Raw genomic sequence first — 12794 nt, 5'->3', positions numbered from 1 at the left:
CTGCAGTCCATTTTTTGTTGTTGAGCAGTGCGATTGATGCAGGGATAGAAAAAAGTTTGAAATTTGCAAAGGCTACAGCTCCTCTATTACTTTAATAAACTGACAAGTGGTTAAACAAATCAACAGACCTCCCTATTCCCAGCAACAGTTTCCAACTTCCTCTTGGGGATCCTGAAGTGTTCCCAGACCAGATAGAATATATTATCCCACCAGCACATTATGGTTCTACCCCAAGGTCTCCTCCCAGTTGGACATTCCCCAGTAGATCTCGAGAGGGAGGCACCCAAGAGGCATCCTGATCAGATGCCTACTCAACTCAAGTGGCTACTTTTGATGCAAAGTAGCAGCAGCTCTACCTCCAGTTCCCTCCAGGTATCTGAACTCCTCACCCTATTGCTAAGGCTGAGCCTAACCACCCTCCAGAGAAAACTCATTTCGACTCTTGTATCCAGAATCTCATTCTTTCAGGCATTACCCAAAGCTCATGAATATAGGTGAGAGTTGGGAAGTAAATCAGTTGGTTTTGCCTTCTGGCCCAGGACCCTCTCCACCACAACGAACAAGCACAACGCCTGAAATGCTGCTGAGGTTTCACCAGTCTGCTTGCCAATCCCACACTCCCTCTACAGGCCACCCTGTGTGCCAACTACCTGCAGAGATGGGCATGGGGGTCAGGTGCAGTGTGTACAATGTGGCAGGCAAAGGTGACTATCTTGACATGCTGATCTAAGATCACAAACCAGGCAAGATTTTTAAATTAGATGCGAGGATAACAAGAAAGTCAATGTGCAGTATTTCCTATCTGGCAGATAAAGACACTGAGTCCTACTGACAAGATCACCTCACAGCCCCTCCTGGTCCGAGTGTATCCTGTAAACTTTAGGGTGCCGGTACAGAATGCCCAGGATAAGGACTTTAAGAGGCAATATATCCTTTGGGTCATGAAGTGTTCAGCTGCTTTATAATCTCTGATAATGTAGTATGAAGTGGGCATTTTGCACATTTAATAAACTTGCTACTTGGCATTCCTTACATGTAATTATGCAATGCTTTAAGGATGTATTTTGTGTTTAAATTTATTGGTTCTGATTTATGTTATCATGTGCTGTCCTGTATGGATAATTTTGCTATTATGCTCTCTGTGCAGTAAGGACAACAAGAGGCAGGTGGAGAAGGGTAGAGAAACTCACAGAAGGTGAGTCTGTCTCACAAAAAATTAACGTAGGGCAGGAGCTCAACCACCTACTGTACCTAGTAGATGTGCATACAGCAAAAACAGATGGCACTAAAAGAGCAACACAGCTGCACAGAAATTGCACATTGTGGACTTTGCAGAGGGAAATAGAAATCAACATACTAGAGGGTTGCTTAAACCTTTTTCTCCTTGTGTAATTCCTTAAAAGAGACAGAGGCTTATACACAGGAAGGACTTCTAGTCCAAATTTAACGGTGAGTGTTCAGAGGGTTCATTTACCTGCTGTACATCACTGTTGCCTCCGTTGAGGATGGAGATTCCCAATTTGAGTGTTGAAGAAACCATGGCTCCAGGTTCACCTAAAATAAGTAGACAACAATGGTGGGAACCATTTTTGGACCCAATAATGACTGAAAGTTGGCAAAAATTCTTTTAGCTACGTATTAATACGTATTAACTTACAATTAAATATTTTTACTGTTACTATTGTGTTGTGCTAGGATATTGAAAACCAAACTGCTTCACAGTATCACTAAATTTATTTAACCCCAAACCTTTGAGAACAGTCTCTCCTCAGCTACAATTAACATTACACAATAATGTTAAACACCACTCATCTGATCTGGACTAAAACTGGGATATCAATGCACCTTACAACTCCACTCAAGCATTCGACTGAAACTATCATTCAGGCATATTTGTTCCAGAACAGCTTATATAAGTGATTCATGTTATGGTTTACTGAACTGATTTTACAGATTTCACACATGACAAAAACATGTTTGAGTTCATCCTTTCAAACATGCATGTTGGTGGTGATGTAGTTTGACAGCTACCTTTACAGGCACTGATCATCTGCAGCACCATCTCTGCAGCCCCACGGTTGTGTAGACGGGACTGCTGGTACAGAAGCCTTTGTTTCTCCATCTCCTTTTCCTGTAGAGCAAAGCATGAGGAATAGAGCTATAACCCCGTCAAGTGGGACTGCACTGCCCCCCGCACTCACTCGCACACTGACATAAACACAATCTCATCCTCTGTGCTAATTCGGAGCATGTGGCTTTGGCTAAATTTAGCACTACACTAGTAAAAAAGAACCAAAAGTAGCATTATATTTCATGCATCATTTTTAAACTTATTTGTCCTACCACATACTGTTTATACATGATGGGCATGGTTGTTGTCAACATGAATGCCTCAAAGAAATGGCTTTAACTTGTAAAAGTCCATGTCACAGATTTAAACTTTTTTTAAAAAGGAAGATAAAGACTGTATTAAAAATCTTTGGAGTTTGATTTTTTTGTGTGTAATTCCTCCCTTTTGTAATGCTTGCTGGTACTTTTATGAGTTCTGAAAAAGTCCAAATTTTTTATATTTATAGACTGCAGTTTTGATATGATAAAACATAAAAACACATATTTAAAAACACATATTTACACACATACGTTCTCTTCCATAGGAACACACAATGTGTGTTAGTGAAGGTGACATTTATTCCACCTCTTGACATCATCCAGAGGCAGTAACATTCAATGCCAGCACACACGCATTTCCCATTTTCTCATGACAAAGCAACAGTGGTTGTCTGAGTAATACACAGCATGCATATTCTGTCTTAACAGTAAAACTCTCTGTTCTTCTATCCCCAAATGACAGAAGCATAACCCTTTTTTCCTTCTTCTAAGTCTGTTAAATTGTGCTCAAAATAATGCAAAAGCATTTCCTTGAATTGACTACCATTATTTTTGTAAGTACTTAGAGTCATAATACTATTTAGTATTTAAATAAAAACATAATGGATTGTCTGCAATTGTCTAAAATAAGTTCCAAATATACAGTCATGTGCACAAGTTTTAGGCAAGTATGGTGCTAAGGATTTATCATAGAGCCTGATGTGCCACAAACTGGGGTTGAAGAGAGGGGGGATGGAAGTCAGGGTCAGGCTCAATACGTGTTGACAAATGCGTATGTTGCCAGGTGGCCAAATTTAAGCTCGACAACATCTCCTTTGTCTAGGCCTTCTCCCCCTAGCGATATACCCAGAGACTGCTGACGGTTTTCGGGACCTTTGGACATCCACAGTACAACCAGGAGCTCATGGTAACCCTAATACACATTGTTATTTTTTCAACAGACTATGTTCCCATGCCTGTCTGGTCATATGCAAGGACATCCAGCCCAACCAAGGTTGTGGCAATCTTCCACCTGATGGTGCACTCAGGCAGTCTTACCTGCCATTACACACCTTAGTTTGGCCTCATTTTAAGCCCCAAACATGCCTAAAAGTTTAGCACAGTACTGTAGATCTTAATGTCCCAAAACCAATTTTTTTGAAATATGAAGTTTAATTTCAACATTTAAAAATGAGTAATACATTCTATCTAATGCCTAGATATGTACTTGCAAATTTTTATTTTTTTGTTACTTACACATTATGGAGAACTTTATTTTAAAATGTCTTTTCTTTATTGAAAAGAAGAGTATTACACTGAACTACTATGTTTTACCCTATATGTCTACATTACACAGTATTTTACTCCTTTCCCATTCTTTGCTGAGCTTTATTTGTTGTCCAACAATCAGTACAGCTGCTATGAACAATCGTCCTGTAGACAAAAGAGGTTATATATGACCCACCCACTGCACACCATGCATAAAGCCCCACCCAAAGCACCCAGAACTGTACCTACCCCTCCCTCCGCCCCCCTCCCTCGTGAGCCTGACTGTGTTTTTCAATCATGAAGGAGCAACTTCTCTCTGGTTACAGAGTATTGGATCTGATGTTGTTCAAATTATGTGTCTTTTGTGATGTGTGGAAACAGACTATGTGATAAGTGCTGTTAGTGTGAATGTATATTCACGTGATAAGTGTTGCAGTGCTTGCATGAGTGTGAGACTGGGATTGGGACAGTGTTTGTACGGCTGACTGTGCAGGCTTTTACTGTAGTCCTTGGTGAGCACAGAGAGGAAGACTTGTTAACATTATCAGATTCAAAGTAAAGTCAAACAACGTCGGTTACTTGTCAGTTGTTAGATTTCAAACTGGAGTTATCAGGTGAGTCCAAATAGATGAACAAAGTCCATGTAGCAGGTGAGTAGAGGAGGGTGTGAGTCAGGTAAAGGTGGTGCAAGTCTGGGAGAGACTGACCACACAAGATCAGCACAAGAGAGCGGGTTTGACTATTAGAAGACCTGCTGCATTGTTTGGCTTAATAACTGTTATCAGGGTTTGCAAGTATACTATAGATGCTCAGTTTAGTCTTGAATGGTAACACTACATTTTTGGGCCTTTGATAACTACCAGAAAAGAACAGAGTTACTTGTCAGTTGGCAAAAAACAAACCTAATTAAGACAAAACTTTGACCTCATTAAGAATAAACAAGAGGAGAATGTACAAAAAGATGTAATGCTACCCTCTAGGAATAGCTCAATCTCTATTGCTACATCATCACAGTGTCCAAACCTGACCTTTTAAGTAAAAATATCAATGATACTCATTAAAATTACCAGTCACATCAAGGATTTGATTTGGTTTTTAGGTGCTAATTAGCAGTTGTGGATACTGATAATGCCACCCTGACTACTGTATACCATCAAATAAAAGAAGCATTTTCATGCTTGTAAAGCAGTAGCTCAGAGTAACTGATAAAACTGCATGTTTGGTTGTTTGAATACTGGTTCTCTTTACAGCAGCATCAAAATTGCACAGATGTGTTTTCTAGCAAACTCAAAAAAACAGTTGCTAGTATTCCATATTTCTGCTATTTTTGAATTAAAAATACAATTTCTGGCATTTTGTACAATTGTAAAATCCAGCTTGGAAGACAAACTTGACACAGTTGAAAATAAGCCCCGTCCATTGTGCTTAACAATCAGCTGTTTTACTGAGCAAGGCTTGATCAGACCAAAGTAGACCATGCTTACAGTGGCACTTTTCAACAGTGTTTATAATCCTACGTTTAAAGAATACAGTGCTAAACTGTTGCTTAAATCCACCATGCCAAGAGCTGCTTTGATTGAAATGACTTCTCAGTTTTCAACCACAACGGGCCAGTGGAAATGGGCAACACAACTCACAATTATCAGCATAATAATAAAATATTTTGGACTCATATAGCACCTTTCAAGGAACCCAAGGATGTAAGGGCAGAAGAAGTAACACAAAAAGTACAAAACAAGATTACTGAATGAGTAACTAAGGGGAAGAATCATATCAGTGTTTGCCAATGATGGCAGGATTAAACAAAGACCATAGGCTGAGTTGAAGAGGTGGGATTTCTGTAGGTTTTTTGAATGTGACTGTTGGTCAAGAGTCCCACCATTGCACCAGTAGCTAGCAGGACTGCAAAGTTCACTAAGTGAAAGCAGGTAGTACTACAAAGATTTATACAGCTTTACGGAAATTTCACTTTGTGGATATTGTTAAAGGCAATGCAAGAAAAAGTTTAAACCTTTTTCATTGCAACTGGGGAACCCCAAAAACAGGCTGCATTTTATATATCGGTGCAACTTACTTTCTGGGTTTTGTAGTGTTTAACAGTATACAATTTAAATTCAGTAGTAATGAACTTGTGATTCCTTTTGCACAGCTAAGCACAGTGTCAAGCTGGTGACCTGTAAAAGTATTTGTATTTTATTTTATGTATTAACTGCTGCTGTAATTAGATAAATATCAGGATTATATGTTCATTTTGGCTGGAGTGCAATACACATCAGGCTTGGAAATGGTGATTTTTAAGTTAAACAGCTGGCAAAGGCTCAGTGTTTTTTCTTTCTTTTTTTTTAACCTATATCTTAACTGGTCTTAACTGCACCATCTCTCTGCACTCATGTCATGCAATTTAGAAACTTAAACCAATTGAGTCCAGAAATTGATCCAACTCTTGGCCAGAGTCCAGGAAAGGCATGCACAAGTCAGTCCACAATAGCAGGAAAGAGACAAGAGGTGTGAGTGAACAAGAGAAAAGACAGGAAGAGAAATTTAAGGTGGGGGTGGGGGGGTGTGCGAGTGTGATGTCATGGTGTGGTCACTCGGTGCGTGGGGAGTTGCCTCCTCGCTGACTCCCCTGTCTCCCATCCCCTGGTCCCCCCATACCATTTCTGTCTGCCGCACCTCAAAGGATGGCTCCTCCCCCTCCTGTTCTCCCCCTTCGTCTTCCTCACCAATGTGACAGCTCTGGAAGGAGACAAGAGAGCACAAGATCGCATCTTGTTTAGCAGTCTTACAACAGATCTCAACACAGTCATACACTTTGTGCTGGCAGTGCTCATTTTCAATACAATAATATAAGATGTTTTTAGGAGAGGGATTAAATTGGACGTTCAGATAGAGAAATAATTTGGAAATTCAATTGTTGAGGGAAGAGAAATCCTACAAAACCAAATCAGGCTAAAAAGAAACTTTCTGCTGTTTAGTTGGGTTTATTTCAAATCATATCTTCAGTTTCTAGATTATTTATATCAAAGATCATGCACAAGCACACTAGCATGCTGCTCAATCACTGTCTTACCTTTGCCATAATATCAGCATATGACATATAGAGATGGTCAACTTCAAGTTTACTGTATTAGGACAAAACAAACAGGAGTTCATGAGTGTCCGAGAGAAGCAGGTCACTAAAGAGAGAAACTAAAGTAAGATGCTCACAGCTTTTCTGTCAGAGCTGTACGGCTAAAATGAAGAATCAGCTGATGAAGGGGGTCAGGCTTTGTCTCAGTCTCCTCTTCCTCTTCCTCCTCTTCCTCCATGGCTTTCTAATTTAAATATTTGAGAACATAAATTTTATTTGGGCCAGTGATGGTTACTATATGTCAAAGAATTAATGCAAGGACAACTTACAGATAAGTCATCAATCATCTTGTCTTCAAATGAGTAACCCTCGGTCTCTAACCAGTTGCGCTTGTAGGCATCTAAAAACATATTGGTTGCCCGGTGCCTGTAAGAAGAGAGGTCATTAGGACTCAGTTCAGTGAGGTTACAATGACTCATTTACTCTTAAATTCTTTCACAGAACATATTTGAGGGTATCATTACGTGGGGATGTTATAAAGGGGCGTCATCCTGAAACAGGCCACCACAGCTCTACGGCGCTGTTTGGACAGCAGTTTGTGCCACACCATTTTCTTTGACTTGAAGGGGTGCTCAGTCTAAAGAAAGAGAAATAATACATTTTTCATTTCTTCAACAATACAACTACAAGTGAAGATTTACACACTTTGTACACAGTCACATGTTCAATTGCAGAGCACTTAATTTATCAACAACTCACCACTTCAATGTGGTAAAGGACAGCAGACACCTCCTGCACCCTTTTCACCACCTTCTCAGGGTCCTCGGCATCTTCGTCCTTACCAGACCTCTCTTTATAAAGAGACATCTGCCAGCGCATAGCTGGGTCCTCCACCTGAAACCAAGGTCAAATATGTGTTATTCATACAGTATAAGGATATTTGAGCCTAGTTGAGACCAATGATTCATGATGAGACAAGTTGAAACTTGTTGGACAAAAGTCTATCAGTTTACACCCCTGCAGCTGAGAGAGACAGGCACAAAAGTACTTTATTGGCTCAGTCTTTTTTTAACTAAGATATCTGCTGAAAACAATACTTTTTTCCACTGACATATTTAGCAACAACAGTCTTGAATCTCTCATGTATCATCTTGTATAACAACACATGTCTTGCTGACCTGCACAGCTGATAGAACTAACAAAAACAGTTTATCGAGCTGTAGTTTCCATGGGAAAAAAATACTTAAGGTGAGAGTGTTGAGAAACATTAGCAACACATAACGATCAGATTCTAGACTGCAATGCTTACTTCTGGTGTTAACTGTGGAAACCAGAGGAATTATTTAAAAAATTGGTTTCATTTTACACAGCTACAACTTTCCCCCATGACATTCGAAAATGGTCTTGTGTCACAAATATCTAGTTTATTTGCATTGATTGTCAACTCACCTTGCCCTGAAGATGAAGATTGTTGTGCAAGAACTCCCTCACCTCTTCATCTGTGTCTTTCTGCAAAAAAGAAAAAACAAGACTCAGGGGGCATTGAAACACATGTATTTAATAAAGGGAAGTGAGTTTGCATCAAACACATGAAAGTACCAGTGAGTATCTGATCTTGGCAACATTGATGAGCTCCTGGTCTGCAGGAGAGCACATATTGAGGCCGATGGGAAGCAGCTTCTTTAATGCTGCTACAATAAGAGAGGTCTGCACAGAGTAGCGATCCCCCCTCCTCTTCTTCTTGGTACGCTCCTGCTCCGAGCCTCCAGACTAAAGAGAGAAAGTAAACTTTAGACTTTCGATCCTTGTTAATTTTCAAGCCTCTATGCCTCAAACATCAAAAATTCTGTTTTCAGACAATATTTTTGTGACATCAGAGGCTTCTGAGAACATTAAACAAAACATTTAAAGAAGAATAAGACATAAAAAAGAAACAGGAAATTGATTCAAAGAGTTGGTAAGAACCAACTTTAGGGTGAAATTTTAGGCAATATCACAACATGCTGAAAAGTGAATCAACTAAGTGACTATTTGTACACCAGCTGGAATCAGACAGACAAACAACTGCATTTTCTTGAACACATTGACTTCTTGGTGGGGTTTCAGGTGCTTCAGTGCTGCATCAGCTTCAGTGGTTACACACAATGCAGCCTTTCTGTTAGTAGTGCAGTGGCCAGACAGAGCAAACCCTGTCCAATTGACAGCACAAAGACCAGCACAACTTTATTGGGTCAGCTCCATCGCCCTGGAGCTCTTCTCACACACTCCTGTCCTGAGGCTGCCATTGCTCATTACTGACTGTTGTCTGGCCTCACAGCACCTTCTCTGCCCATGGTGGCTTGTACATTTGTAGGTAAAATGGCTCTTTGAGCAGAGTGAGAGGCAATGTGATGATCGGGCAACAGAAACTCACTACAGCAATGCCCATCTGATAGCCAAGGAGAGGAGGTTTTTTTTATTTATCTAACAACCACCATTAAAAACATCAAACAGCGATTAGATATTCAATGATTTAACAATTTAATGATGTCAATGAATTAGCCATGGAGGGGCTAGTTCAGTTAGTAAATATGATAACAGCTATCTAGTAATGTCCAACTAGCTTCAGTCTCCCCCCTGATAGACCTGGCTAGCAACAGATACAACTGATGGACAAAGCAGATCTATCTAAATCTGACAGCAAAGAATAGCTTTTTGGTTTAAACAGTTATCACAAAGCCAATGATATTAACTAAAAGAGAAGAGTCCAGCGTAGGAATCTTTACCACAAAAGCTGAAAGAAATTCAAGCGTCAATAACCACATTTCTACACAACAAGTAGCACGGCAGCATGGGCTCCATCCAACAGGGACCATCTAGAGGCAAACTGTTTATTAATTACAGAAAAATAAGGTGATGGGGCACGGTTGCAGGAGTGTAAACTCCAAATTAGATACACAACTGCTCAACCGAGCACCATGAAACCTCACAGGCCACTACGATCTACAGCAAAGAGCTTTCATCAAGCCACTCCAGACCCCTACTCACACATATACAAACACAAATAAAAGCACAGACACACACTCCTCACACAAACTCAGTCAAAATATTATTATACCAAAATTACTAAGATACAATCAGAGCTGGGCACACAATCGTAAATAGTTAATCAATGGCATTAAGATTAAAAAGTTTTGCTGTGGATGTAAATTTTAATAACGATTCTGAAAATCCAACTTCTGTGAACTAATTTTCAAACAAGAGCCTAACACGTCCTGTATTTTGGAGAGTTCAATAACTAGCCAAAATGCCCTAGGTGCTTTTTTGCAAAGTTTCTGTCATTTGTCGATTTGAGGAAATAATTGGATATTGATGATTGTAATGTATTTGGATTAAATCCTTTACTTGATCTTGGTCAAATCAACTCTTTCCCATACAACATAAATGTTTCTGTTGGAATATAATAATTAGGGAAGTATAGATGAGCTTTTAATGACTAAATGATTAAAATGACTAGCTGTTAGTTTGGTCTAGTGATGGGAACAATTAATCGATGATCGATAAATTGGTCGTTAAGAATTTGGTCGATCATGGGGAATATAGTCAATCTGATGTTGGCATTTAATAAAGAGACTAAACACATCTTACTCTGCACTGCACAACAATATCTACCGTCATGACATTATGAGTGGGTTTTGTTTTTGTTTGTGGTTTTTTTATGAGGCCCGCTTTCTGATATATGATGGGCTATTGACATAGGATTCCTTCTAACTTTATTTTGTTAAAAAAATGGCAGCCAACTACAGCTATTGTTTGTTGTGGTTGTTTTGGGGTTTGAATAGTTTTTGAGTTGCTTGCATATTTTTTTGCGCATCCCTGCAATAGGTAATACAATAGACCATGCCTTGTTTATGTTTAAGAGCCCTAGGCTTTTGAAGGGTGAAAAAAATAAATAATTGAGAAACACACTCATTAGTTACCTGTTTTTGTTATATAGGAAAATGTTATATATATATATATATATACATATATATATAACATTTTCCTATATATATATATATGTATATATATATATATATATATATATATATATATATATATATATATATATATATGCCCATGTATGTATGTTTTTATACATACGTAACGATGAATCAATTAATTGATTGTTAACATTGTAGATGCTCGAGTTGGCAGGTTTCTTCCAAATGCCCATCTCTAGTTTGGTCTGACAAAGTCATACACACATAGATCGTGGTGGCTGTGTTGGCTGGATCTTGAAATTGTCAGAATTACAAAAGTCATGACTCTCTAGCAATGCAGGGTTTGATTCTTATACACAGCAGTTTGGATGATAGTACTGAGGATAAAACCCACTGACAGCTCCAAAGTGGACTGTTGGACTTTTATAAGGTTTTAACATGATTGTGAACTTTCATTAATTTTGAGTAGAAATCATGGATTAGGTTAACATCTTTGTTAACAGACTGACTAAACAGACACACTTGATCGGCTGTTTCAAATATCTATAGCATGGGATGGATGTTGGATTTCACATCTTTCTGGGTAACACCTCATAGACTGTGTTAGGGAAAGGCAGAACCTTTGAAATAAAAAAAAAAACACTTGGAGGGTGGTTGGAGAAACAGCCCATCTATCATATTCATTATGAGCCAATCAGAGCAATTTACAACATATAGTAGGCATGTGTCACTTCTTAGGAGTAAACAACATAACCCAAGCTTAACAGGCAACTGTTATCATCGTTCACTATCAGTGGCACAAGGTGATAAATTGAACTCTTGGTGAAGCCCAAGCAAATAAGAGCAAAAACCTTTTTGTCCACCAAAAATGCTTTCAGTGCAGCTCTTTGCATAAGAAATGTTGTTCAGTTCTGATGAAATTGCAGCTATATTATTGGTTATTGATATATTGATTATCAGCATCCTGATAATCTCTTTACTGGCTGCCATGTTTACAGGCTTGTAGTGCAACCCAACCACACCTGTAGCTCCTGCCTCTTTCTCCTCAAATAAAGCTGATTGGTCCAGTCATTCTCTGAAGAAAACAAGTGTATCAGTTTAAAGCTTTGCAAGCTGATCTGCCTGATGGAACAATAGAAATCTGGACAATTCAGCAGTATTGTAAGGTAACAGATTAATAGTCAAAGCACTTTGTAAACCTCTGTTTTCAAAGGTTCTATACAAATAAAGTTATTATTATTATTGTGATATTATTATCAGTTAATAGGGTTCAGTTTTTTATTTACTGTGCCCACCTCTTAATATAATAACAAATATGTCCCACTCACAAATAAGCACATTCAAATAACTCTAAGTACAGTATAATTTTAACCATACATAAGCATATTTGTGACATTGCTGTTTCTTAATGTAGTGACTTTCTCCCTGATGGTAACTATGTGTGAAAAACCCAGTTTCTGTGTGTATGTATGTGTGTGAATATTGGGGTCTGTGTGTAAGAAGTGTGGTAATCCATGGGAGAGCTTGATGAAATGTCTCCCCAAACCCAGGGTGCCATGCGATCAGCACAGCGCTCGTGCACAAACACAGTCTAACCTCTCCATCTCCGGCCTAGTGGCCCAGCGTCCAACCCCGACACAGGATATAAGGAGAAAACACAGTTAGGGACACTCCTATCACTACCTTATCAGTTAATAATACATCTGAAATTTTCCTTCAAAAGGATCTTATTGGCAATGCCATAGTCTATCACTCTTTTACTATAGTAGAAAATGATTATTCTCGACAGAATAATCATTTACCTTTTGCTTTTATCTAAAACAACTTAAAGGTAAGAACCTGCTCGGAATGGGTGGTGTTAATGAAACATTGATTATTAGAGGTTAGGTTCTTAATGAGTTACAGCTCAAGATATGGATAGATGTAGACATTTTATAAAGTAACAAGCTTATTTACTCTGCCATTTTGCCTTCTTGTCCACTCTCACCTTGCTCATCTTGCTCTTACTGTCTGCAGTCAGGAAGGACATGTTGTTGATTTCATTCATCACAACAAAGTTCTGCTCCTCTCTCTTGAAGTTCTGAAATCATCAAATCATGTCCAATTGTAAAGGAAAAACGATACAA

General features: G+C 38.8%; 1 protein-coding gene across 9 annotated transcripts in view; it reads right to left on the bottom strand.

Annotated features, from left to right (window-relative positions):
* ryr1b (ryanodine receptor 1b (skeletal)) overlaps positions 1 to 12794 on the bottom strand; it is a 91764-nt gene that overhangs the window by 23042 nt on the left and 55928 nt on the right. For 4 of the 9 annotated variants that reach the window (XM_041809750.1, XM_041809766.1, XM_041809783.1 and 1 more), the window contains 12 exons: positions 12656 to 12748; positions 12265 to 12279; positions 8306 to 8476; positions 8156 to 8215; positions 7466 to 7600; positions 7231 to 7343; positions 7036 to 7132; positions 6844 to 6950; positions 6707 to 6758; positions 6292 to 6372; positions 2032 to 2131; positions 1475 to 1554 (listed from right to left, as the gene is read on the bottom strand). In XM_041809750.1, coding sequence (XP_041665684.1) covers positions 1475 to 1554; positions 2032 to 2131; positions 6292 to 6372; positions 6707 to 6758; positions 6844 to 6950; positions 7036 to 7132; positions 7231 to 7343; positions 7466 to 7600; positions 8156 to 8215; positions 8306 to 8476; positions 12265 to 12279; positions 12656 to 12748 — 1104 coding nt within the window. The remainder of the gene's footprint in view (positions 1 to 1474; positions 1555 to 2031; positions 2132 to 6291; positions 6373 to 6706; positions 6759 to 6843; positions 6951 to 7035; positions 7133 to 7230; positions 7344 to 7465; positions 7601 to 8155; positions 8216 to 8305; positions 8477 to 12264; positions 12280 to 12655; positions 12749 to 12794) is intronic. The other 5 variants (XM_041809791.1, XM_041809808.1, XM_041809817.1 and 2 more) reach the window with 3 other exon arrangements.

The sequence above is a fragment of the Cheilinus undulatus genome, linkage group 2 (genome assembly GCF_018320785.1).
Source record: "Cheilinus undulatus linkage group 2, ASM1832078v1, whole genome shotgun sequence".
NCBI lineage: Eukaryota > Metazoa > Chordata > Actinopteri > Labriformes > Labridae > Cheilinus > Cheilinus undulatus.
The sequence above is the reverse complement of the archived record's forward strand: the minus strand, read 5'-3'. Positions and strand labels throughout refer to the sequence as shown.